The sequence below is a fragment of the Pseudochaenichthys georgianus genome, chromosome 15 (genome assembly GCF_902827115.2).
Source record: "Pseudochaenichthys georgianus chromosome 15, fPseGeo1.2, whole genome shotgun sequence".
Lineage (NCBI taxonomy): Eukaryota > Metazoa > Chordata > Actinopteri > Perciformes > Channichthyidae > Pseudochaenichthys > Pseudochaenichthys georgianus.
This window is the reverse complement of record NC_047517.1, coordinates 6778274-6805974: the sequence shown is the minus strand read 5'-3', so window position 1 is coordinate 6805974 and position 27701 is coordinate 6778274. Positions and strand designations below refer to the sequence as shown.

The following is a 27701-nucleotide window of genomic DNA, read 5'->3' as shown; positions in this document are numbered from 1 at the left end:
GGGACTTATTCCGGTGTGAATGCGATCTGAACTTTAGTTAATCAGAACTAAAGAGTTCATCAGAACTAAGTACGGCAAAGTACTTGGTGTGAAAGCGCCTTATGGTGCTCTAAGAGGAAATGCAGGTGATAAGTGGGGGGGTGTTACCTTGGTTGGTTATTGGCTAATGGTTACACAAGCCAAACAATCATAAAGTGTAGGGATGCTCCGATCGATCGGCCGCCGATCATTATCGGCCGATATTCACTCTTAATGGTTTGATCGGTGCTCTCTATTAAGGCCGATCAGGAGAGCCGATCAGATGACGCAACATACAGGAGACTTTTCTCTGTGCACGGCAAAAGAAGCTCGCCAAAATAGCTTCACCAGTATGGCAGTTTTTCAAGGTGTCCGAAAAAGACAATAAAATAGCTAGGCCTATATGCAACGTGTGTGAAGCAGAAAGAGAGAGAGAGATCAGGATCAGCTGCTGCTGACGGAGACACGCAGCTCTACCGGATCACAGCTCCGCCCGCTGTGACGGGCCGGTGAGCGGAGCAAAACACACACTTCAAGTTAGAACTAAAGCAATATAAAAATGAGCCCCATTAACTGAGTTTTAAACATCAGCATATATTACCGGTCAGTCCGGTAATTACCGGCTAACGGAAACTCTGCTACACAATTCACAACACAACACTTTAAATGGAAGATCCCCATAGCCCCATAGATTTTATTGTTTCAAAAAAGACTGTATCGCTTCATCATGAATCCAAAGTTTGGTGCCCACTACAATTATAAATATAAATATTCAAAGAGTATTCCATGGTGTTTTCTGATGGAGTAAAACTCATGTTTGTTGTCCACAGCTGAGGTTAAATTTACCGCACTCTCCCTAGCCGCTGATAGAGCTGTTAGCAAGAATCAACAACCTCTGGAATTTAAATATTAACGAATCCAGTATTCAACGAAGTTGTGCCATAAAGAGAAATATGACGTGCCAAAGAACACCTAAAACCATCCAAATACCCTTAAAACTAAACAAATAACCGTTATTACAAAATGGTCCTGAAATATATAGTTAAGAAGTCTTAACAGGTTGGACATAATAAACATAAACACAACACTAGGGAAATTATTGCCATCAATGAAATGCATTTCAGAGTAAAGTGAACTTGTAGAGAAGTCCCCAGGCATTCAGTGTAGTCAAACTTTGACATATTTGCTCAAAAATTGCTTTAAAGACAGACACAGATTTCTAAGATGACAATTAAACGTTTTGCATGGAATGTATTCTACATTGTTGCTTACATTAAGAACACACCCTTACAGTACATCACTGACCTTGATATGCATGTGATGTCTGTGTTTTTATGTCTGCTCCTCCTATGTGACGATGAAGAGGATCTTACCCTCAGAGCAGCCATTTACGGTCTGTTGCTCGACATCCACATTGATAAAACAGACTGGAAAAGTGCGCTGCAGCTTCTGGACCAAGCCATTCGAGACATGCCACACACCAAACACAGGCTGTGAGTGAAACAAAGAGGGGGGGAGCAGCTATGAGAGGGGCTGGGAGACTGATTGACAGAATGACATCTAACTGTCCTCTGTGTTTTCCCAGACGTCTTCTGAAACACAGAATAGTGATTAAAGCACGACTGGGGGAAAGCGTGCTGAGTGACATGCAGCAGATACAAGATGAAGGAGAGCAGTGCTGTTCACACATGTGGCACCAGTTGGCGCTGTGTGCTGACGACACCACCCGACAGCTCACCTGCTATCAGACCTCCATCACCTCTTTGTCGGTAATACATCTGTTCTGCAGCATTTTTACATTATTACCCAGACCTCATATATCAGCAGATTCATTCATTATTCAAATGCAGTACAGATATAATACAGAATGAAAAAGATTTAAAGAATTTACTCAATGACTGATAGTTGTAGAGCATGACCATCAGAGGGCAGAGAAACAGTGAGCTTTGAGGGCTTTTTTAAATGATAAGTGAGTGTTAAAAATATATAACTTTATAAGTTAGAATACATGTATTTATATAAACTTAAGAAGTTATAATAAAAATGTCTTATACAATACAAATATTTATTTAAACTTAAGACATGTGGTTCCTTAAAATCAATCTTCTATTTATTGTCTAGAAGCAAAAAGTAATGCTTGATATCATAAACTTTAGATCACTTTTTAAATGTATAGCTTTAAGAGAGAGTGGCTTATTTTGATACATACTGATAACACTTTTCCAGGCCAAGGAAATGACATTTGTATCATCAAGTTGGTGGTGTTCCCTTTTATTGTTGCAAAGGTTTGTCATTCTACAGTTTGTCTTATACACACTTGGTGTTAGAGGCATACAGTGAGAGTACAGTGTATACAAAGAGCTTAGCTTAAGGAGTGCAGCTATTGTAAAATGCTCATCATGAAGTCAACATGTATGTTCCTGTGTCGTCCTCTTGCACTTAGCAGAGACTCTATTGCTATCAAAGGCTCTAGCACCATCATGAGGAGCCATTGTGTTATTGCAACATTGTTTTTAAGTGTGCATTGCAACAGCAGGAAATACAGTAGTAGATCCTCTGAATATTCATTTGGTTTCAAATTAAATGAGTATGTGATGCCATCCAAAGTCACTCAAATCCCAGCTCCAGGCCACAGTAAGGACTACTTCCTGTTGACAATCATGAGAGATGTTTTAAATTGACATCTGTGTTTGTGGACAGAGTGCAGAGACTCAGTGGCAGAAGGCCAACCTCCTGCTGGAGTTTGGAGAGTGGCTGTACTGTCACAACTTCCCCAAAGCCGACGCCCATCACCAGGTGCAGTGGGCCATGGACCTGCTTCGACAGGCAGAAGGAGCAGGTACCACTCATTGACTCATCTTGTTCATTGGAGCATGACACTACATTTAGTCGATTACGCTACTGTGTATTCTATAATCTAAAGGATCATTAAAAGGGATGGTTAAGATTATTTGAAGTGTGATTTCTATGCTTATGCATAGTCAGTGTTTTACCTACAGTAGATAATGGTCGGCACACCCATATGGAGTATAAGTGGGGACAACTTTCATTATCAAATATTTTAACCACATCAAAAGCAATATCAGTTCCCAAAGACATTGATGCTGTGATGAGCGCAGAGTTTCAAGACCAGAACTAAACATGTTTACATTACATATAATCACTATTATTTGTGTTGGAGGACAGTTAAACTCTCAGATTGTGGGATTCAAAGGTTTGTTGTCATTACATATACACAACTACGGTGTATATGTAATGTATGAACAACTTAGATCGCAGGTTCCTCAACAGTGCAATTACAAGACATTAAAAACAAATCAGTATACATGTCAGTAGAGTATGAATCCCTGCAGACAAAAAGCCCAAATGTACCAGATTAACATAATGTTAGATATGGCCCGTCTATTGAGAATGAACGTCTATAGATATTCAGGTTTTTCTCATATAATATAGCTAATCGAATTACTTGGCGTTTATAAATCCAGTTCTGTCACTTTATTGTACATAAAAACATATTTTTATTACATGTGAACCTTAAACTGTAGATCAGTCAAATATACAAATGTGATTGTTCGTGCATATATTGTTATTTTTTGCAGAAACTATGAAAATGATAGTGACATTTAAACATATTTCATTACACATGTGGAGCTTTACTGTATCACTTAATCTGAGATTTGTATTTAAAAAAAACTATGATTAGCTTTGGGTTTTACAAGTTTTAAAGGTTTAGAGTGTTAGCTATTGCCTTTACTTTACTTTGTGTGTCGCTAAAGTCGGGCATTTCTTTGTTTCTAAGGAGCTGGGCTTATTTGTAATCATTAGACCTGCCTGCATTGATACAAAAAAAGCAATATCAGTTGAAATATAGTCTATATTTCTGACAATGAATACCAATGAACAAAAGCCCAACAATAACACAAACAGAGTAACTAAATGAATAAAGCAACTAAAGGTACATTCCATGATCTGCATAGTCAGTTTTCAAAGTCCTGACAATAACAGCTTTAGTTACCCGCCCCAAAGGGCTGTCTGAAAGCAAGGTAACGCTCTACAAAAATCAATCTAAATACAGCATATATTTAAACTTAGATAAAGAAAAGTGGTGGCCCTCATTGCTTCTTTTCAGTGCTTTGTTCCTGTCTGTTTTTCCAAATGTGGACCGTGCAGAGCCATCTACTGTAGGACATACACTGACTACGGATAAGTAACTCATATAACCCCATCTCAAGACATCAGAATTATTCCTTTAACAGATGTAGATAATTCCCTAGAGGGACGCGTGTGGGCATGACACACAGATATCTCAGGGGTCTTTTTCCATAAGGATCCAATTCGCCTGAGGTGTCACACGGTCACATATGCCTGTGTGCTTCTGATTTAGGGAGGTTTCACATGGTGTTAGTCTAAGGGGAATACACTACCATGTGATCCAGACAAAGCAATGTCACAGCTCTTTGATGGTTGCATCATCAATGGAATTCAGTGGTTGTACTTTTCAGATGTCACAATGTGATAGCATTAAACCAAGTAAGTAGCGTTCAGAGAACAAAAGGAACCGACAAAGACAGATGCCACTGAGAGTAGCATAGCACTATAGAGTAATGCAGGAAGTGCTAAACCTGGCTATGAGTTAGCATGTTAGCCCTTACTGTTCACTTGTCTGGAAGTCAATGGTTTTATGAATCACATGGTTATCTGCCTGAAGTTAGGTCTGTGGTCAATACACGTTTAGAAGATTTGCACATGTTGTCCTTCAACATATTGTCAGTAAACACCCCACTGGTAAACGTCCAAAGCTTTTACATGTCCTCAAAGTGACCAAATGAGACTACTAAACGTCATCACACCCAACATTAGCTGCCTTGAGCTTGGCGTTCCTGGCATCTTGAAGCCATTTAACCGTGATGTAGTTAGTTTATAGCATTGCTTCAGCTATTTACTTCGGTCAATTACATTTAAGCTTATACTTTTATAAATGTAGCTTTAGATGTTATTTTCTACAATATTCCAAAATGAAATGGAAACATCCCATTGAGCCCTTGCTAACTTCCAGGTCGGCCTACGGAAATACGTCATCATTGCACCGCTCTTTTAAAAGAGTACTGAGAGAAGTGTTTTTAGTCTGCTAGGTGCCCCGTATTTTGTACATTTTGTACATTACTTTAATGTTTCCTTTAAAACTTTTTTGTCGCAATATTCAATATGTTATCTTTCCTCTAGACGATAAGTCCAACAAAAGGGATTTGAGCTCAGTGAAGTGTGAGTCTCTGCTGGGAGTCCACGGCTTGTGTTTCGCAGATGGTTCAAATCTGAAGGAGGTGCGATGCCTCGACGGCTTGGTACGCGCTCACACTCTGCTCGCTGCCATGGCAGACAGGACTTCACCTGAGCACCAGCTGAACCTGCTCAGGGCCTACACGCTTGTACTTCAAATATGGCAGGTACTGCATCTCAACCACAGCAAGGCTGATTTTCTAATACAAATGATGTTTTAAGTCGAGTATGGAACACCTACTCGCATTGTTTTTTTACTCCAGGTGTCCATCGCTGTGGCTTGTGAGCCTTCCAATGAGATAACAAAGAGTCAGACACCACAGCCTCCTCCTGTTGCTGGATCCAAAAAGGTCAAAGACAAGGGCAAGGGCAAACAAGGCAAAGATGTAAGTCCAAAACAAAAAAACATTTTTTTAAATGTCGTTAAATGTGTAACATACAGTACTAGGAATGTACTTACTGAAGTAACTTGGCTCAAGCCTTTTCGTGTCAAAGTCTGGTAAATACCGGCTAAGGGAAACACTGTTTCCTATTAAGTTCAGCATTTAATTCTAGAAATGAAACTGGCAAGTTACCACATAATACCAAATGACACAATGCTGTAAAGATATATTTAAAAGGTACCAAAACCTTCATTTATAACAACACAATAAACTCTGTGTGTAATCTGTTTACCCAGCCCCCCCCCACAGAGGAGGGACCCAAACCAGTTGTCTTGGATCAGGAGCTTCCCTCCAGCCTGAAGGACTGGGCTCGATTCGTCTGTCCTGACCCGGCCAGGCACATCTTCAGAACCAGCAGTAACCCCCACTGTATCAACACACACAGCATCACAGCACAGGCAAAGATATACACAGGGATACTATGTACCAAAATACATTTAGTCAAGTATTTTGACATTACTGTTATTTACTTTGCATTGTATGCTACATATTTATTCTACTCTACTAAATTTGAGGATGGAAACAAAACAGTTCTTGTGGCTGATGAAATGCCTTTCTCTAACTATTTGACTTTGCTTTATGTCAGACTGTTGACCGTCCTGAACAGGCCCCACACGTGTTGGGAAAGAGCATTTTCAGGAAACATTTGTTTGTCATTCTATCCTGCCAAAAACAGCAACTTTGTGTCAATGTTGCTCTCAGAAGCTGTCGCTTGTTGGTCAATATGAAGTACATTTAAAGTTATGTACTATAGTGTATTTAAACTAAGTACAGTAATCAGAATATCCATCCATCTTCTCCTGCTTATCCGTGGTCGGGTCGCGGGGGTAGCAGTTCCAGCAGAGAGCCCCAAACTTTCTTTTCCCTGGCGACATCAACCAGCTCTGACTGGGGGATCCCAAGGCGCTCCCAGGCCAGCGAAGAGATATAATCCCTCCACCTGGTCCTAGGTCTACCCCTTGGTCTCTTCCCAGCTGGACATGCCTGGAACACCTCCCTAGGGAGGCGCCCAGGTGGCATCCTAACTAGGTGCCCGAACCACCTCAACTGGCTCCTTTCGACGCGAAGGAGGAGCGGTTCAACTCCGAGTCCCTCCCTGATGACTGAACTTCTCACCTTATCTCTAAGGGAGACACCAGCCACCCGGCGGAGGAAACCCATCTCGGCCGCTTGTATCCGCGATCTCGTTCTTTCGGTCATGACCCATCCTTCATGACCATAGGTGAGGGTAGGAACGGAAATGGCCCGGTAGACAGAGAGCTTTGCCTTCTGGCTCAGCTCCCTTTTCGTCACAACGGTGCGGTAAAGCGACTGCAGTACCGCTCCCGCTGCTCCGATTCTCCGGCCCATCTCACGCTCCATTGTTCCCTCACTCGAGAACAAGACCCCGAGATACTTGAACTCCTTCACTTGGGGTAAGGACACATTCCCTACTTGGAGTGGACAGTCCATCGGTTTCCTGCTGAGAACCATGGCCTCAGATTTGGGGGTGCTGATCCTCATCCCAGCCGCTTCACACTCGGTTGCGAACCGATCCAGTGAGTGCTGAAGGTCGCAGACCGATGAAGCCATCAGAACCACATCATCTGCAAAAAGCAGTGGTGCAATCCTTAGTCCACCGAACTGCAGACCCCCTCCCCCACGACTACGCCTCGAAATCCGATCCATGTATATTACAAACAGGATTGGTGACAAAGCGCAGCCCTGGCGGAGGCCAACCCTCACCGGAAATGGGTCCGACTTACTGCCGAGGACCCGGACACAGCTCTCGCTTTGGGAGTACAGAGATTGGATGGCCCTGAGTAGAGACCCCCTCACCCCATACTCCCGCAGCACCTCCCACAGTAACTCCCTGGGAACTCGGTCATACGCCTTCTCCAAGTCTACAAAACACATGTAGACCGGATAAGCGTACTCCCAAGCCCCCTCCAGGATCCTTGCGAGAGTAAAAAGCTGATCCGTCGTTCCACGACCAGGACGGAATCCGCATTGTTCCTCCTCAATCTGAGGTTCGACAATCGGCCTGACCCTCCTTTAGTTTACCTTGGAGTAAACTTTCCCGGGGAGGCTGAGTAGTGTGATGCCTCTGTAATTGGCACACACCCTCTGATCCCCCTTTTTGAAAAGGGGAACCACCACCCCGGTCTGCCACTCCTTCGGTACTGTTTCCGACTTCCACGCAACGTTGATGAGACGTGTCAACCATGACAGTCCCTCAACACAATTACAATAGTAATCAGAATATATTCATTTGAAAAGTATTTGAAACCGCTGTATTTAAATTGAAGAAATGTTTGTATTAAATAGCCAAGCTGTTCATATGACGAGGGTACTCGTGTTCTGAAATAACATAGTAAATAAGATGGTAATCTCAATGAAAAATTAATTAAGAGAAAATCAATTATATTTATAAACCACGCATAGTGATTGATTGGAGCCCGACAGAGATGATAACTTCAAACTGTATGGTGGTTCATCCAAGTACAACAACTATTTTTCATTAATAAATGTATGTTTTGCTTTGTGTTTTTGGCTTTAGACTCAGAGCCTGTTTTATCTGAACCTGCTGGAGAAAGAGCTTCACTCCCTCTCACTAGACCACCTGACTCTACCCATAATGCATCTGGCTGAGACCATTGCTCATGACCTTTTGAACAGGAGGAGCCTCTCCGACCTGTACAGACTTAGGTAAGGAAACTGATAAGTTAAACAGGAAGCTACACAGATGCATTGTGGGTAATCTAGATGGCATGCATTCAACCAGGAGGGATAATGCATGCTGGTCCTGCTGCATCAGTTTTGATCATATTTGAAAATGTCACTGAATTGCAATGCTAAATCAGGGGAGTACTTTTTGGATATGTAATAGAGATATGAACAGTACTTATAATTCTTTGAACAATTCAGTTGTATACCAGGGTTGCATGGGTACCTGGCTGGAGTGAGATTTTGATATCATGGGTTTAATTACACATATGCGCATGAAATGACTGCTATCGTGTCAGTAGCGGGACCTTAGCATATATATAGGATATATATACAATATATACAAATACACAATATTGGACACAAACTATAAAGGGCACACAGTTTCCTTCACTAATGAAAGTCAAACACATGTTTGTTTTCACTGTTTTATTGTGTGCCTGTCGCGATAAGCAATTCATTGACTTATCGGCTCCGGAGTATTTGTGTTGGGTAATCTATGGTAGGGCTAACCCATACAGTGGTGGGGCTCAAGTCAGTATTTGCAATGTAATTACATACACGCTATATCGCCCCCTTGACAGTGAAACGCCACGCGTGAGGTTTAGATTATTTCCCTGTCTCAATCCAAATTGAACTGTATGAAACAAAAAGGCACATTTGTCTTGTAGTAAATAAAAAGGGCGACCTGGAACCAACCCCTGCAACTTCCCCACAGGTGAAAGAGTTGACATGCTGAAAACCCAACCCCTGCACGCATTCTGGTACTCTCTTGAGAAGAAAAATAAATAAATCTATTACTCCACGACATATTTAAAAAAATGAATGCCATTTTAGTTTTGTGTTACTTTGTTCTGAAAGCTGAACCTGCTGCTCCTCACAGAGAGAAGAGGGAAGAGGCTGTGAATGACTTTACATTGTGGATAAGGGTGGATAGCCCCCATTGTTCTGTGTGTCAACATGAAAGACAGCCCACACACCTGTCAATCATCAAACTGTGGGGTCTTATTTCATTACGTGTTAATTTCTATCAACACGTAATGTTGTATCGATGTATATAGAGATGTACTACAGCAAAAGTATTCTCCGTCGGGACTTCCTGCAACAACACCACGCCGTTATCTTGATTCTGATTGGCCAGAAGACATTATCAAAGATGTTCTATTGAGAAGACGATCACTACGTGACAACAGTTTTCAAAACCGTTTCTAGTCTTCGGTATTCTTGTTTTGGCGTGAGAATAGTTTGGGCAGCGTGAGATTGAGAGTGAAAGCGTGTGTCACACGCCAAATGCGTGAGAGTTGGCAACCCTTGTGTAATTGTGTGCCGCTGCTGCAAGATAATGAAAGTCAGCTGTACAACTGCTGGTTTATTTCAACAGCCAAAGCAAGATACACCCAGAAGACTTGAGAACTGAATGCATTAATAACCTTCAGATATTAAATGAATACATGATTCAATGATGTTGTTCCTCTGCCTGTCCTGTTGCCTTTCTTCTGTATTAGAATTGTGAGGACCTGCAGTCAGCTTGGTTTGGAGACACTGTCCCCATATCAGGAGAAGCTTCTGGATCTGAGCAGAATCCAAGAGCAAGAACAGATGGGGTATGTGGACTCAGCAATAAAGACTTCCTGTTTGCATGTTTTGCTTTAATGACCTCTGATATTATGTTCATGATTCTAGGTGCCACAAAGCCATTGCTTCCTCACAGGAGAGGAGAGGCCTTCACACGGCTTGCAATCAGGTCCGTCTGCCTTCAAATACATATATATGGGTTATAGAAAAGACTGGCAAGTTGGCAAGCAGCGACTTAAATTGATAGAGGAAATGTACTATACTTGAATTAGTGATAATATTTGTATTCATACATTTGACTACTGTCAAATGACTTGTATCATAAAATTGGAAGGTTCATCGACACTACGTTTTGTGAGATGAAATCATAATTGTTTTTATTATAATAATGAATTAATGAATTATCAACTTAACGTATACAGCACATCTCCTGCACACAGTGGCGGCGCCAGGGTACGGCTGGGGTAGGCTACAGCCATACCAAGAAATGGCTTAGTCCTACCTTAGCCAGACCATGAAAAATTATGTTAAAGTAAGCATGTTGAGAACACGGATTGCGAAAATCTTCCGGTCGTGTCCACAACACACAAACTGATCCTGCTGTAACAACAAGTGCACGTTACTGACGCAATATGGTTGAGACCATTCGGGCTTATGCTAGAGGGGTGCCAGGAATAGTCTAATTAGTGGGGGAGTTTTATACAGTAAAGGTGTGAAAATTCTCTGGCGTTATAATATCAGCGCGGCCGCGGTCAGATCAAAATGCCTCCGAATGCAATTTGAATAGACCTACAGCCAATCAGAGCAACGAAACGTTGGGTCTGCTGCGTCATGCATTACTGATATGTCGATACGTCACGTTCACAGTCCCCAAACTCGCGCCGAGTAAATTGCAGACAGACAGCAGAACTTCTAGGATTAATTGTATATTTCGGATGGATAGATTTGTTCTTAAACGCCCTCGCATTGAGGTACAAGTTGAACAGGTGCCAGAGTCACACGACCCACCTGAAGAGTGAATAGTGAGTTTTGAATATATTTTGTAATAGTCATTTGAAAAAGTGTTTTGTATGACAATAGAGACACAGGCCACCTGTTGTGTGCTGTGTCTGTCTCTCTCTGTTTACCTCTCTCTCTCTCTCTCTCTCTCTCTCTCGCTCTCTCTCTCTCTCTCCTCTCCCTCCCTCTCCGTGTCAATTCTATATGCCAACTTTTTTTGTTTCTGCCGCTGCGTAGCATGTTGTAACAATGTGGAATTAGCAGAATAGGCTATTGTATTGTTTAACTCACACCTGTTGCTCTCGATGTAATTTAGCTGATAAAAGGAGACTAATAAAAGCCTCACGCGTGCGTTTCACTGTCAAGGGGTGCGATATAGCGTGTATGTAATTACATTACAAATACTGATTTGAGCCCCACCACTGTATGGGTTAGCCCAGGGGTCTGCAACCTTTTTGACCAAAAGAGCCATTTTGCTCCTTTTTCCCCAACATTTTTTTGTCTGGAGCCGCAAAACATATTTCATAGTTTTTTATTGTTATATCAGACTACAGGTTTTTTTGCATTTATTAGGCTATTTATTACATGATATAAAACTGTTAACCTCTAATAAGAAACAAAGAACTTTTATAAGGAGAATTAAAAATAATACACTTTAAAATAAATTAAACACAGCACTTGGGGAGTCCTCTGCATATTTGAAGGGGAACAAATATTATTAAATGGGCCCACTTTGAAATAAATAAAACATATATCTGCACCCTAAAAAGAGTTAAAGATAAGAATGGAGAAACCAGCTCGAGTGCGCTAGAATTTGAAAGTACACAACCGGAAAAAATATGCCTCTTCCTTCAGACTTTCTTACAGAGTCCCTCCTCCAACACACACGAACGCGCACATGACCAAGGATCCTGGAGGGGGCCTGGGAGTACGCTTATCCGGTCTACATGTGTTTTGTAGACTTGGAGAAGGCGTATGACCGGGAGTTACTGTGGGAGGTGCTGCGGGAGTATGGGGTGAGGGGGTCTCTACTCAGGGCCATCCAATCTCTGTACTCCCAACGAGATAAGTCTGTGCCCAGATGGAAGGCTGACAGGCAGGTAGGCCATCCAGTTATTTTAGCCGGGCCGGCTCAGGTGATTGGTCGTGCTTTTTACAGCGCAATGGCTTCCAGAGATTAATTTTTGTATGTATTTATTGTCAAAGCATTTAATATATTCATTGCTATCGGGACGTTAAGAGCTTTCCATGGAATATAACAAAAAGTGTTTTCTGAAATAAATTACATACCCCATTGAATTATGACTGACGATCGTCAGCTGTCTTCCTCTCCCTCGTAAAGGCTGCACCACCGTTGACAACTTCTCTCTACATATCAAACATACTACCCAGGGGGCAAAGTCATTTTACAGACATGGAATGTTGTAAAAGGTTGTCCACCAGAAATGATATCTAGGACCTTCAAGGATCACAACCTGGGTGGACAACCCGGTCAACTAGCTACTGGAAAGCTACAGTGAGGGTCCAAACAATGCAACCCCTATATGAAAAAAAGTCAAATATTCTGGCTCGATCAGATGCCATCATTCTCTTTCTGATTGAATATCTCTGTGACAGTTCATAGTAAAGACAAACTGAGCCAACCTATTGAAAGAGCAGAAAATAAGCTTTCAGGTGATGCCTTGGTTAAGCCTGTTCTCAATAAGGCCACTAGATGGCGCTGTGCCTTTTTTGTCTCCAAAGCGAAATCCATTTCAAGCAATGCACTTGTGGTCCTCTGGATTGTTTGCCGTGTTCAAAATGGGTAAATATACTTAAAATATTATTTCTATATAACATATTGAAGGGTTTACATTAATATACACAAGGTTTGCTGCCGATGCTAAGTTGAATTGATTCAATGTTTACAGATTTTTCAGTTTACAGACTGGAAAGCTAAAGGCAGCAAAATTCAAAATGGCCGCCACTTTCTTTGCAAAACCCTTTAATTGAAGGTTTTATGTGTTTTATAAGCCAGGGCTCGACATTAAGGGCTGCCCGATGGCTCAGGGCCATCTGTAAATTAGCTTAGATGGCCCACAGGGCCATCTCCCAAAATCCTTAATGTCATGCACTACTTATAAGACAAGGCAAACTAAGTTAAACTTATCTGGAAGTTGACATTAAGTTCAACTTAATGTCAAATCAATACCCTTTTATTATTTGTGCAAATTAATGTATCCTATTTTGATCAGGTTTACATTAATATACACAAGGTTTGCTGCCGATGCTAATTTGAATTGATTCAATGTTTACAGATTTTCCAGCAAGTGAGAGGATTTTAAGCTAGCTAGCTAGCTAGCTAGCCAGCACTGTTACTGTAAGCAACAATTAGTGTTGTATTCCATACGACACTGGTCTTTCCACAGAGGAGAAGGATTTGGAGTGATCACTGAGCGATACAGGCACCTGCTGCTGAATGATGTGCCTCCTGGCACTGATATCATACACTTCTGTTGTGACAGATACAGTACAACCAGCCTCAAGTCAGCTGAGCAGGAACAGAGATATGCCAGATCCAAACCAGCGAAAGTGTATGAAGTCAGTGAGCAGTACACAGCTCTGGATCCAAAGAAGTTTTTTGCAGTGTCTGCTAACAAAGCAAACCTGCTGAGCTTCCTTTGTGATAAGTGGTGTGCGGATGAACAACTGGAACCTGGTCTTGGCCCCACTCATCTCTACCTGGGTGGTGGATTCAAAGAAGAGACGAAGAGTGTGGTGCTCACGGCATGGTCTGTTATGGATGTTCCTGCTCTTGAATCAACACAGCAGGAGGCTGACACTAGGATCTTCCTCCACACTCTCTACAGTGTCCAGAATGAGGGAGTTGACAGAGTTGCCGTATGCCAATGACACCACCATCATTACCACATGGCTGTACTATGGTGCTACGCACCTCAGTGATCTGACAGAGCTGTGGGTGAGAACAGGCCAGAATGTATATACCTGCCCATACATGAAATGGTTGTGGCACTGGGATCGTCACAGTGTTGGGCTATGCCCTTCATCCACAGTCTGAGTGGTAGAGATACCACTAGTTATCCATATTTCACTGGCAAGAGGGCATGGTTCAAGAGCAGCATGAGTCTGGACATACCTGCACTTGAAGAGTTTGGTGAGATGTTCTGCTCTTTCAATAGGTTGACTCAGTTTGTCTTTACTATGAACTGTCACAGAGATATTCAATCAGAAAGAGAATGATGGCATCTGATCGAGCCAGAATATTTGACTTTTTTTCATATAGGGGTTTTATTGTTTGGACCCTCACTGTAGCTTTCCAGTAGCTAGTTCACCGGGTTGTCCACCCAGGTTGTGATCCTTGAAGGTCCTAGATATCATTTCTGGTGGACAACCTTTTACAACATTCCATGTCTGATTTCCTAAAAAAGTGGGTTTTGCCCCCTGGGTATACCGGTAAACCAGCATTGTTTGCTGTGAAAGCATACAACTCTGTCCACGCAGAATTAAATCCTGTGTTCCTCCGGTACTTTTCTTTGATTTGTCCATAGCTCGCTCATCGAGCCGGGGGTCAGGTTATTCGCCTCCAAGAAAAGGCGCTCGCGCGGGACCGGAGCAGGATGTGATGCATATTTTAGTTGACCTAATTACATTTTTTATTTATGTCTCACAGTATCACCTCAAAATACAACATACGAAACATTTTCAACCATGCAACAAAATATAAATAGTCCTACAAATACTTTTATTTTATTTCCTTCTTATTTTTGTCTAAGCTCAAGGGAGCCAGAGCAGAGGGCTTAAAGGGCCGCATGCGGCCCGTGGGCCGCGGGTTGCCGACCCCTGGGTTAGCCCTACCATAGATTACCCAACAAAAATACTCTGGCGCCGCCACTGCCTGCACAGAAAGCAGCAAACAACTGTTTAAATCAAAGCAATACACATACACAAGAAGAAAGAAAGAAAATAAGTTTTTCTACTATAAAAAAGTTAGAGAAAATAAATAACAGCAAGATGTTGGTTATTGGTAATATTGAAGGGAGACATTTTGAGTTGTCGTTCAAAACTGTCCTCTGAGACAGCGGGTCGAACATGTATTGGCACAGTGTTTTATATGTTGCGTAGTGGCTTGAAGAGTAGTGGCTTGAAGTAGAATATATGAAGGTTAGATGGTGACATGGGATCAGTTCAAAGAGTAGCAATTGAGAATCTGGAGTCTGATAAATAAATAAAAAAAGGTTATACTTCGTTTTTTTCCTTTCCAGTGCACACCACTCTAATCTGGGAATTTCACATTGACTTCTAGGATGGCACATAGGGAAGGGATCTTCTTTCAGGATTTTGTAAACTGATATATTTTTGTTGTATTTCCTTTTGTAAATGTTATTATTTTTTTATTAAAAACTAAACAATTTGTCAGTTTTAAATAATTGTGGACCATTTCACATTTTAGCCAATTTCGAAAATAGATGTGTTCTATTTTGTTTAGAAACTGACGGTGGATGAAGCGGCTGGTTCTGGGCCACAGAGCATGGATGTGTGTGCTCAGGACATCTGGCTGGACAAGGCGGAGGTGTGCCTCAGCATGGGGCTCTGTCAGCCGGCCAGGCAGCTCCTGGCAGAGACGCACCGTGTGGCTGTGGTGAGTCGAGCAGAAGAAAACCAGAATTTCCAAAAAAAGTTAAATGTTTCTGTTAAGTTTCTCCTCCCGTACAACTGTTCCTAAATGTAATCAGGAGCTTGGAGACAAGAAAGCAGTGTCTAGGAGTCTGCTCAGTCTGGCTGTTCTGGCGTGTGAAGAGCAGAACTACGCCCAGGCTCTGATCCTGCTGGACACAGCCCGGGCCCTGGGGGGGGTGGAGGAGTTCTGGTACCAGCTCACCCTCACCACAGTCAGAGCTGTAGTAGGCCAGAGAGACCCAGACGCACACATCAAGGTACAGAACCACTCCCTTTGTACAGCCCTGTGTGGTACAAGAGCATTGCTTTGAATACTTTTCCCAAATCTTCTGTTTTTCACAGGTTAATCAGATTATAAAACACAGCTGTGGAGCTCTGAAGCGGGTTCTGGAGCAGCGGGTGAACCGAGTCCCAGAAATCTCTTTCTTCATCACTTCATTAGAGATGAGGTAACCCCAAACCTACTGAATGTGTCACTATACCTGCTTAAGATGGCCATACGCAGTGCTGTCTTTAATGAATCTGTCTGTCATTTTTAAGGTGCACTATCCAGTATGAGTAATTGGGAAGTATACAATAATCATCATTGAATCTTTATTTATATTTCAACCTCTAATCAACCTTCTGCCAAAAAGGTGATATTTACTGAGTTTTTCCCAAATAATTTGACTTTCAATGTAATTGTTTCCTTATTTACGAAACCAATATTGAAAACACTTTTTAAGTATTTCAACGATTTCCTGATCAGAGACACAACATGTGGCAGGAGGTAAGGAGGAGGCATCTGTTCAGACATCTCAATGTAGTTGAGGGAACTATATGTGACATTTAATGTCTTGGAAAAGCAGTTGTTAAATCGACAACACGTTCTTTTAACTGAGAGACTATAGATATAAATGGTGTTGATACAGATTCTTTGTATATCCTTACTTGTATCATGAAAAGACGGATTAGGATATTATTCTCAGAAATAACTCAACAAAAACAAGGAAACCTACTTTGAACATGTGTCTGCGTGTTCAAATGTATTTCAATGTCATAAAAAGCTAAACAAACACAGATGAGTTTTCACTCTAACAATCATTCATTTAATCTAAATGTATCGGGATGTGTTTTGTTAAAGAGGTGCCATTGAATGTGTGCGTGCCCTTGGTGGTGACCCTGGAGAGACCCTCAGCAGCAGTGAGACCACCCAGAGGCTGATGTCTGCCTGTGAGACACTCAGAGAGTCTGCCAGTGGCTTCACGAAGCTCGGCTTCAGAGAACACGCTGCAGAGGCACATGTGGAGTGTGCAGCCGGTCAGAGGTTAGTCGGTCTGGGCAATCCCAACTTCTTTATTGTGTTGTGTTAAATGCCATATGCAAATATGTTGCAGGTGGATGGGCATTGACAGTTAAACCAGGGTTCAGATGGTTACTTAAAACAATTATTCCGATACAATTACCAGTTAACCTAATCTGAGTATCACAACATGGAAGTACAGTACCCTGATAACTTGCTGTTACTTTGCCTCAATATCAAATGCAAAGCAAATAAATAAAAGAGAAAATAAATATCTATAAGATGTTTTTTACTTGTGCTTTTAGTGTATTATGTAAGACAACAGAACAATGTGACCTTAGAAAAGAAGCCAAGATATAAAAAATATCACCAACACTGAAACACATGAGCACATACTATAATACAGTTTAAGAAGCAGAAATACAATCTGAGCTGACAGAAGATGCACCGTTTTAGTTTAATACACACAGCTCAGCTCACACAACTTCACAGATTTGTAGTCAGGTTAATTTAAGTTTCATGTTTGATGTATTCAGATGAAAGGCGATACGATTACAGGTCTTTACCACTGGAGAAATGCATGGAGGAAATAAGTAATAGGCATACATTCTGTTAATGAATCATACTTGCCACTTCAGACCAAATGTGTTCTTCACGTGTTTTCATTTCTTGTCCCACACTCACAAAACCATACTTTGTTTGTCCTCTGTCTTTGTTTATCTCTCTGCAGACTCCTAGCCAGGCGTGCCTCCGCTGCAGACAGACAGCGCTTCCTGCTCGATGGGCTGTCCCAGATGCAGCTCGCTGTCACAGAGCAGGAACATGTGGCGCTGAACGCTCAGAGGCTGCTCCCCTCGCAGGACGAGGTATTCATTAAATCAATTCAATGAGTGTTCCCTGAAAATCAATCGTTCATTGTGACCTTTCACAGAGTTCATGTTGTCATCCGATTTGAACGAGGCATAAGGAGTTCAACTGGACCAGGGCTCTGGGCCAATGCGTTCATGTCATTAGCCCAACACGTCTTCAACAATGTGAATGTTTACAAACATTTGTTTTCTTAAATGAGGCTCTGCTCTAAAAACATGTAAGCTGCATATCAAATCCAGCACTTTCTAAACATACGGTACAGCCATCCAGATGTCATATCATTAATGTTTATCTTATATTGCAACATATCTCAACCTTCATTTTGCATTGAAATTTAAAATGCTAAATGAAGGTTGAGTTTTCCTGTCATTTATTATATTGCAATACATGTTGCAGTAAAAAGTAATTCTGCATTGTCCATTTAATCTAATATGGTGCAGCCATGTTGGCACAACATAGTTAAAGCAGTTCTCAGTTTATTGAAATGCGAACATGCAATAACAACGTGTTGTTACTTCAATTTATATTTGTGATCTCAATATTTATCAGAATATTACAAATGTTAATTTTGCCAATAATTGTGCAGGATAATGATCGTCAGTGAGCACACATGCAGCTGCTTTTCACTGCTCTCATGGTAGTGAGGAAAGTCATTGAAAGGTTCGGATATTCCGTGTGAATATGATATTATTGTAAAACGAAATGCCTCTTTAACCCCAACCCATCCACAAAGAGCCCCACACACACACAACCCTAATCCAACCCCTGGTCGTAACCAAGCTGTTGAACTCTCTTTAGGAGAAACTGTTCAGCAAAGAGAGTGGCTTCAACGGGACACCCCAAACGGAGCAGCCTTTCTTATTTAAAATAAATGTAAAATTGCTGGCCCATTACAAATATTTGATCATATTTAGAGAAGTATGGGAACATGTTTTTTTAGTGTAAAAGAAAAGTCTAATTGACTGAATCACGATTAAGCTGCGGCAGGAGTTTATTACGGCCGTGTCGTGCCACAGTCATACTCCGAGCTACTCGGCTGTGTGATGTGTGTGTGTTGCTGTGTATATCTCTGAGATGACGCAACCAATACAGCCTCCATTACTGTTACTAGTCAACAGCAGGTGGGGGTTAGAGCCCTTTTTTATCGAGACCCAAGCTGTCACTGAGATGAGGTTATCTGAAGGCTTCAGTGCCAGAGAGGGCCTGGCACAACACTGCCGCAGAGTCGACCTACATGCTGATTGAATCGACAAAGAAAATGGACTGAACACTAATCTCACACCTGCTGCTAGATCTACCTCTATTGAGTTTTAGGTGTGGATGTTTATAGCTGATAATACATGTTGACATCCAACCTGGCTACAAAGGAAACGAGGCAGCTGAAATCACTTTAATCCTTCTGAAGTGAATTTATTTGTATCGGCTTAGATATGTTTTCCAATATTAGATACCTACACTGTAGCTTAAATGAGGTGTTTTAGTCTCATTCAGATCCTTGCCCAAGTTTCTAATTTACAACATGAACGTGATAAGAGACAAACAGGAACTCACAATCTAATCCATTGTTTAAAAAAAGTAGTTTTCAATTCCCAAGTCCAACAATAAGTAGTATTGACTTGTGTCCTGTCCCAGACTGATCATATGTTATTCACCTGACTTAAATGGTTTGGTTTATTGATAACTAATGTCACTGCAGGATCCTTGCTTTTTGAGTCTGTACCTGTGGTTGAATACTCCTATTGTAAGTTGCTTTGGATACAAGTGGAAGCTAAATGTAATGTAACATGTGGGCTTAAACATTTGAGTGCTTTTATTCTTTGCTAGAGTCCTGGCCTGTCCCTGGCGGCCATGAGGAGACTGCTCCGCCTGAGACTGGCTCTGGCAGAGTTCAGCCTGGCCATCATGGAGGAGCACTGTGCTGAGGAGAAACGCCAAGCTCTGGCCCGCGAGAGGAAGACTCCTGCTGAGGTCGCACTGCAGGAGTTTACACGCTGCATACCTGAGCCAGACTCTGTAGAACAGGTAAGATCTCATATCTGTGAACATATGCAAACACCGTGTGCTGTAGTGCTGCCACCCGGAGTAATCTGCGGCCCGAGCTGTTACTTGTGCCATCATGACAAGCATGGTGTTCTTTTTTTATATATTATAATGAAGCGCGAGCTGTGTGCTCGAGTCTTCCTGTCTGTCGGCTGAACTCTGCTGCTCCGCAACGAGAGTTTATGAACTTAGTTACTTTACACCAGTGGCTATACAGATAGAAAGACTAAGCCTTGCAGAGGCATGAAAATACATTTTCAAAATGCTCAACAGTGCTGCCAGAATTATAAACTGACTGCTCCACAATTAAAATACATGCTTTCATATATTTCTATTAGATGTGACTCTTTAGCGTTTCTGTTATTATTAACACTGCTGCTTTAGTTGTTCTGACTGCTAACATCCTGTTATTCCTCATTTTAAAGCCGATATTCCGTGGGGTCGGGGGGCTCGGATCCTTGTCACCTTTTTCATACCTGATGAGTTTGCATCCCTGATATATATATATATATATATATAATACTTTTAAAGAACAGGGTTTTTGCATGCTTAAAATGTTTCATAATTATGAACAACATGACACATATGGATGAAGTAAAAATGCTTAATTTGTACTAGATAAATAAGCAATATACATCTATCTTAATGAAAAAGCATGGAACAGATATAAACGGTGCATCCCATTCAACTCAGATGTAACTTGTGCTTAAATTATATCATATTTAATGTAGAAATTGGGGACAAAGATATCCAGGAAGTGACAAATGACACTTCCAAGAATACGAATTATTACTGCAAACAAACTCTAACTCTTTGAAACTCTAAATTGATAAAGTCTGGATTACCGCCTAAGGCAGAATGTTAGTTACATATTATTGCCACTTGGGGGCGCTAACATGCAATGTAATCCACAGGCTGATTTGTATTTATAAACCTCTTATTTCTGACCACTCTTCAACACAAATCACTTACTGTAAGGCAAACAAACAATTGACAGCAAATGTTTTGCTTCTTAGAGACCCATATAAACCCATATGTCTTATTTTGGGGGGACAGTGGGTAATTTCAAATACTCAGCACAGTGACAAGTGTTCTACTAATAAGATTATCTTTATACTTGAATTTTAGAGTGTGTAAGGGCTTTAACGTTAGGATTTAATTATTTATTTTTCCAATAAAATAAAACACCATGTACTGGGCATTTGGTGACTTCTCTTACTTTTTGGAAATGGCTCAGAAACCCCCTTATTTTCAATATACCAAGAAAAACCAACACACAGAAACCGGTGTTGCCCAAAACTGAATGGGATAACCATGCTTACAAATGTAATGTTGTTAGCTACACTTTGCTGCTCTACTAATTAACAAGCAAGAGGCCCCACATATGTTTTGTAGCCTTTAGTTAACCAGGTGAAAGCCCCTTGAGATCAAAAGATCTCTTTTTCAAGGGTGACCTGCAGATAATCTACATATTGATAAAAATAAGTTCCTCAATGCATTTAAACTAACACGTTTGTTAATTCAGTAGGAAATAGAACTCTCTTCTTCAAACAACTCTCATTTTAGTATCGAGCCTAAGATTGGATAAACTAAAGCACCCAAGGGTGAAAAGAGTGTCCATTTGTTCTCTGGCTGCAGAGTTTAAAGTATCTGAAGATAAGATTAATCTCAAGCAATGCCACTGGTAAACAAGGTGTTTTTTCCGTACTGAACAGCTTTCAAATCGATTTTCTTTGTAAGACTAGAAAAAGAAAAAGGATTTGCTTCCTAGAGGTGCTTCTGTTCAGCAAAGTCCTGAGCATCAGGAGCTTTGTGTATTCACAAAACTGTTTGTCAGATGATGGAACAAGTAAGTATTGCTTGTCCTCAATCCGTGTCCTCATACGACCCTAACGTCCCTGTGTCTCCTGCAGGAGTGGGTGACTGTGGGCTCCACCTCGGGGCAGCTGGCTCTGGGTCAGCTGGCTGCAGTCAGGTCTCTCTCTCCGGACAGCTTGGAGAGCAGAGCGCGCTGCCTGAGTCTGATGGGGAAGTACCTCAGACTGCTGGCTGAGCAGGAGGAGCCCCTGTATCTGTGTACTCTCTGGGACTCTCACACACAGGTAGCATATTCTATTACATGTACTTTATTCATCCATGAGTTACAAATAACACAAGATAAAATACAAATATAATTCATAAACAATATAAACATGAACAGTAAATATATACATACTATATTAACAAAAGTGAAGGTATATATCAATAGATCATCTTAAGAATACACAATGTCAAATATACATAATCATTTAGAATACTCTTTAATAGACCAATATACTACTAAAACAAAAATATATAAACAGAGGGTACTTTATAAATTACAAAAGTAGAGGACACTGATGCTTATACATACATTTACACAAATGGACGGCAGTAGCTAAGTCCCTTGATTTGAGAACCCCAGGGTTGCCGGTTCAAATCCCTGAACAGAGTAAGTTTGGAATGTGTACTGGTGCTTTGAACCAATATTTGCATTTCCACATAATTTGTATGTATAGATAGATACAATATGTCTGGTAAAAAGATCAGTATAGGCACTGTATTCCAGTTGGAAAACGTTGTAATTCAACAGTTTATCTGGAATTGGAATATAATGAAGAGATCAGAAATAGAACCAAGACTATTGGAAATATTAAACAATATATTACTTTTACCCACTTTTGACCATTAAAATACCATATCTCTTAGATCAGACATCCTTGAGGGCCAAATAACGTTGTTGTCTTTATCCCTTAATTCAAGAAGTTTGCTTTAGAGCCTCACGGCATGGAATGGATTTCTAAAATAGATCATAAAAATATCAAAATTGTCTTCAAGGGGCACCTCTCCAATTGTGTAATGCCTTTTGTGGCTCTGGACCGAGTTTGATGCAGCTTACTAAAAAATGCTATTGAGTTGTTTTATTGGACATTTCTGATCCCTCTGATCCCTTTTTGTAGCTTGACTGATACTATGACATAAAACCCAGCATATCTTTTATTTTTCAAATCACTTTCTTCCCATCTTTTTGAAAATGCAATACTAAATTGCTGAAGGTACAAAACATTTCTAAACAGGGGAACAAAGGTATATAAGGAATTTAAATGGTTTACTTGATGTTTAGAACATTGGTGTTGACATCTGTTGATGTATTATCTCAGCTGTGTAGGCATGTGGCTTTACCAGCCTCATGTTGCGACAGAGTAATCAGCAGGCATACCTGGGCTGCGGTTAAATTGTAAAGAAATCTGGACTTATGTTTTTTCCCAACCACTTTATCCTAACTTAAAGGTGGGGTAGGTAAGTTTGAGAAACCGGCTCGAGATACACTTTTTGTTATATTCCATGGAATGCTCTTAACATCCCGATAGCAATGAATATCTTAAGTGCTTTGACAACAAATCCATAAAAAAACGTCATCTGTGGAAGCCGTAGTACTGTAGAAAGCATGACCAATCATTATAGCCGGCCCGGCTAAAATAACGGGATGGCCTACCTGCCTGTCAGCCTTCCATCTGTGCACAAACTTATCTCGTGCCCTCATTGGTCATGTGCGCGTTTGTGTGTGTTGGAGGAGGGGCTCTGTAAGGAAGTGGCAGATTTTCTCCGGCTGTGTATTTTCAAATTCTAGCGCACTCGAGCTGGTTTCTCCAAAATTACCTACCCCACCTTTAAGTGAAAAACGTCATGAGGTGAAGCTTTTGCTTTTCGGGGTTTCTCTTTCCTGTAGTGTGTTATATAAGTTTGTGTGCATGTAAATGGTCTGGATTGGAATTTAAAAAGGAAACGTAATGGTTTATTTCGCTCAGCATCCTGACCACTCATATTAATCAACATGAATCCGGATTAGTAGTGATCTGATTGTATGACTATTTGAATAAATAATATTTCCATCAATTAATACATTCCTTTCTAGGCCTACACATCGACTAAATCTAGCTGTGCATGTGAGCAGTCAAACATGTTGAATAACAATTGCTTAAGAATGTCCACCGAAATCAGCAATCACAATGACTTAATTTGATCATTTTACAGTAATTAAGGTAATGTTTATAGTTTGCCTTTTGGTTTAACATGGTGTTGAGAGTTCTAAATATATACTATAAGCACTAATAATATGGCATAAGATGGAAAATGATTAATAAGCATTGTAATTTGTGAGATCCACGTTTGTCGGTCACGGTCGTCGATACGTGAAAGGCTGATTGCTGCTTCATATTAAATTAACCTTCAAGGAATTATGGGACAGCATTATCTCCTTTGATTTCATAAGAGAGGGTCTAGTCTATCCTAAACTAAATGAGGAAACATTGGAAGAATTGAATGTCCTTTCCTTTCAGGGTCATTTAACTCTGTTAGGAACTGTCATTATTAAAAGACAATTTGAACACAACCCTGGTATTTATTTACAGTTGTCTTCAGACATCTTTCCCTACCCCTAATTTGGGTTTTAAACAAAAAGCCAAATCTTAAAACTGAACTATTGATACTCTGTATGACCTTAGAAACCCTAGAGTTTTATATAAATTCTACTTGTTTTCAATTTTGGGGAATCTTGAGACCACACACACACACACACACACACACACACACACACACACACACACACACACACACACACACACACACACACACACACACACACACACACACACACACACGCACACACACACACACACACACACACACACACACACACACACACACACACATACACACACACACCATGCAGTGGCGGTTCTAGAACATTGTACATGGGGTGGCAAAGGGGGGGCAAGAGGTCATGCCAGGGTGGCATGGGAGGGCGGACAGTGCGTGGTATTTTACACTGTATATAACCTATTTATTGTTAATTCATGCCCTAACACAAGGGTTCTTAATGCACAATAGAAACAAGGTGTTCAGAAAAACAATCGGGTGCCCTTTGAGTCCCCCAAGCTTACTTCAATAATTTTAAATGAAAGGAAACTACAAAATGTATTTTAAAGCAATTCATTAATGGAACAGGTTGTTTTGCATTACAAAAAATGTGTTGTCTTAGTATTAGACAGACATATTTGCATGTGCTCACTAAGCATTCCATCCATCCATCTTCTCCCGCTTATCCGTGGTCGGGTCGCGGGGGTAGTAGTTCCAGCAGAGAGCCCCAAACTTTCTTTTCCCTGGCGACATCAACCAGCTCTGACTGAGGGATCCCAAGGCGCTCCCAGGCCAGCGAAGAGATATAATCCCTCCACCTGGTCCTAGGTCTACCCCTTGGTCTCTTCCCAGCTGGACATGCCTGGAACACCTCCCTAGGGAGGTGCCCAGGTGGCATCCTAACTAGGTGCCCGAACCACCTCAACTGGCTCCTTTCGACGTGAAGGAGGAGCGGCTCAACTCCGAGTCCCTCCCTGATGACTGAACTTCTCACCTTATCCCTAAGGGAGACACCAGCCACCCTGCGGAGAAAACCCATCTCGGCCGCTTGTATCCGCGATCTCGTTCTTTCGGTCATGACCCATCCTTCATGACCATAGGTGAGGGTAGGAACGGAAATGGCCCGGTAGACAGAGAGCTTTGCCTTCTGGCTCAGCTCCCTTTTCGTCACAACGGTGCGGTAAAGCGACTGCAGTACCGCTCCCGCTGCTCCGATTCTCCGGCCCATCTCACGCTCCATTGTTCCCTCACTCGAGAACAAGACCCCGAGATACTTGAACTCCTTCACTTGGGGTAAGGACTCATTCCCTACTTGGAGTGGACAGTCCATCGGTTTCCTGCTGAGAACCATGGCCTCAGATTTGGGGGTGCTGATCCTCATCCCAGCCGCTTCACACTCGGTTGCGAACCGATCCAGTGAGTGCTGAAGGTCGCAGACCGATGAATCCATTAGAACCACATCATCTGCAAAAGGCAGTGGTGCAATCCTTGGTCCACCGAACTGCAGACCCCCTCCCCCATGACTACGCCTCGAAATCCGATCCATGTATATTACAAACAGGATTGGTGACAAAGTGCAGCCCTGGCGGAGGCCAACCCTCACCGGAAATGGGTCCGACTTACTGCCGAGGGCCCGGACACAGCTCTCGCTTTGGGAGTACAGAGATTGGATGGCCCTGAGTAGAGACCCCCTCACCCCATACTCTCGCAGCACCTCCCACAGTAACTCCCTGGGAACTCGGTCATACGCCTTCTCCAAGTCTACAAAACACATGTAGACTGGATAAGCGTACTCCCAGGCCCCCTCCAGGATCCTTGCGAGAGTAAAAAGCTGATCCGTCGTTCCACGACCAGGACGGAATCCGCATTGTTCCCCTTCAATCTGAGGTTCGACAATCGGCCTGACCCTCCTTTAGTTTACCTTAGAGTAAACTTTCCCGGGGAGGCTGAGTAGTGTGATGCCTCTGTAATTGGCACACACCCTCTGATCCCCCTTTTTAAAAAGGGGAACCACCACCCCGGTCTGCCACTCCTTCAGCACTGTTTCCGACTTCCACGCAACGTTGATGAGACGTGTCAACCATGACAGTCCCTCAACACCCAGAGCCTTCAGCATTTCCGGGCGGATCTCCTCCACCCCCGGGGCTTTGCCACTGTGGAGTTGTTTGACGACCTCAGTGACCTCCCCCCGGGAGATTGGTGTTGATCCCCCGTCATACTCCAGCTCTGCCTCTAACATAGAGGGCGGAGTTGTCGGGTTCAGGAGTTCCTCAAAGTGTTCCTTCCAACGCCCTAACACTCCATCAGTTGAGGTCAACAACGTCCCATCCTTACTGTACACAGCTTGGATGGTTCCCTGCTTCCCCCTCCTGAGGTGTCGGACAGTTTTCCAGAACAACGTTGGTGCCGCCCGAAAGTCCTTCTCCATGTCTTCTCCGAACTTCTCCCACACCCGCTGCTTTGCCTCGGCCACGGATGAGGCTGCTGCCCTTTGGGCCTGTCGGTACCTTGCAACTGCCTCGGGAGTCCCCCGGGATAACAAATCCCTGAAGGCCTCCTTCTTCAGTCGGACATCTTCCCTGAGCACCGGTGTCCACCAGGAGGTTTCGAGGGTTACCGCCCCTTGAGGCACCTAGGACCTTGAGACCACAGCTCCCCGCCACGGCTTCGGCAATAGAGGCTTTGAACACCGACCACTCTGGTTCAATGTCCCCAACCTCCACAGGAATGCCCGAAAAGCTCCGCCGGAGGTGTGAGTTGAAGGCCTCCTGAACTTGGGCCTCCTCCAGACGTTCCCAGTTCACCCGAACTACACGTTTGGGCTTACCAGGTCTATCCAGAGGCTTCCCCCGCTACTCGACCCAACTCACCACCAGATGGTGATCAGTTGACAACTCCGCCCCTGTCTTTACCCGAGTGTCCAAGACATGGCCTCAGGTCCAATGATACGATAACAAAATCGATCATGGACCTTCTGCCTAGGGTGCTCTGGTACCACGTACACTTATGAGCATCCTGATGTTCGAACATGGTGTTTGTTATGGCCAATCCATGACTAGCACAGAAGTCCAGTAACAAACCCAACACACTCTCACTCCCTAAGCGTCCAATAGCGACGTTTGGTCAGTGTCCGTGGCGTCCAATTTTGACGCTCCTAGTCTCCTTCAGCGTCATAAAGGGACGCAAATAGCTTTCAACTGATTGCAATGTATTCCCATCTGCGTCGGGATTTGACGCTCATGGAAGTACGGCATTCGTTTATGCCGGCTGCCCTTAAAGGCAATGTGAGCATCCATTCCCATTGGATAACGGAGAATTTTACACCCGGAAGTAAGTACTCCTCTTACTGTCGATTGATTTTACAGTGATATCTGCAC

General features: G+C 42.3%; 1 protein-coding gene across 2 annotated transcripts in view; it reads left to right on the top strand.

Annotated features, from left to right (window-relative positions):
- The window catches only part of LOC117460150 (cilia- and flagella-associated protein 46), a 158691-nt gene that overhangs the window by 55483 nt on the left and 75507 nt on the right, over window positions 1-27701 (top strand). For both annotated transcript variants that reach the window (XM_034101408.1, XM_034101407.1), the window contains exons 26-41: window positions 1382-1511; window positions 1604-1787; window positions 2719-2857; window positions 5242-5462; window positions 5559-5681; window positions 5975-6136; window positions 8278-8426; window positions 9950-10048; window positions 10128-10188; window positions 15505-15657; window positions 15752-15952; window positions 16038-16144; window positions 16819-17001; window positions 17708-17843; window positions 19672-19869; window positions 21801-21989. In XM_034101408.1, the coding sequence (XP_033957299.1) occupies window positions 1382-1511; window positions 1604-1787; window positions 2719-2857; window positions 5242-5462; window positions 5559-5681; window positions 5975-6136; window positions 8278-8426; window positions 9950-10048; window positions 10128-10188; window positions 15505-15657; window positions 15752-15952; window positions 16038-16144; window positions 16819-17001; window positions 17708-17843; window positions 19672-19869; window positions 21801-21989 (2435 nt within the window). The remainder of the gene's footprint in view (window positions 1-1381; window positions 1512-1603; window positions 1788-2718; window positions 2858-5241; window positions 5463-5558; window positions 5682-5974; window positions 6137-8277; window positions 8427-9949; window positions 10049-10127; window positions 10189-15504; window positions 15658-15751; window positions 15953-16037; window positions 16145-16818; window positions 17002-17707; window positions 17844-19671; window positions 19870-21800; window positions 21990-27701) is intronic.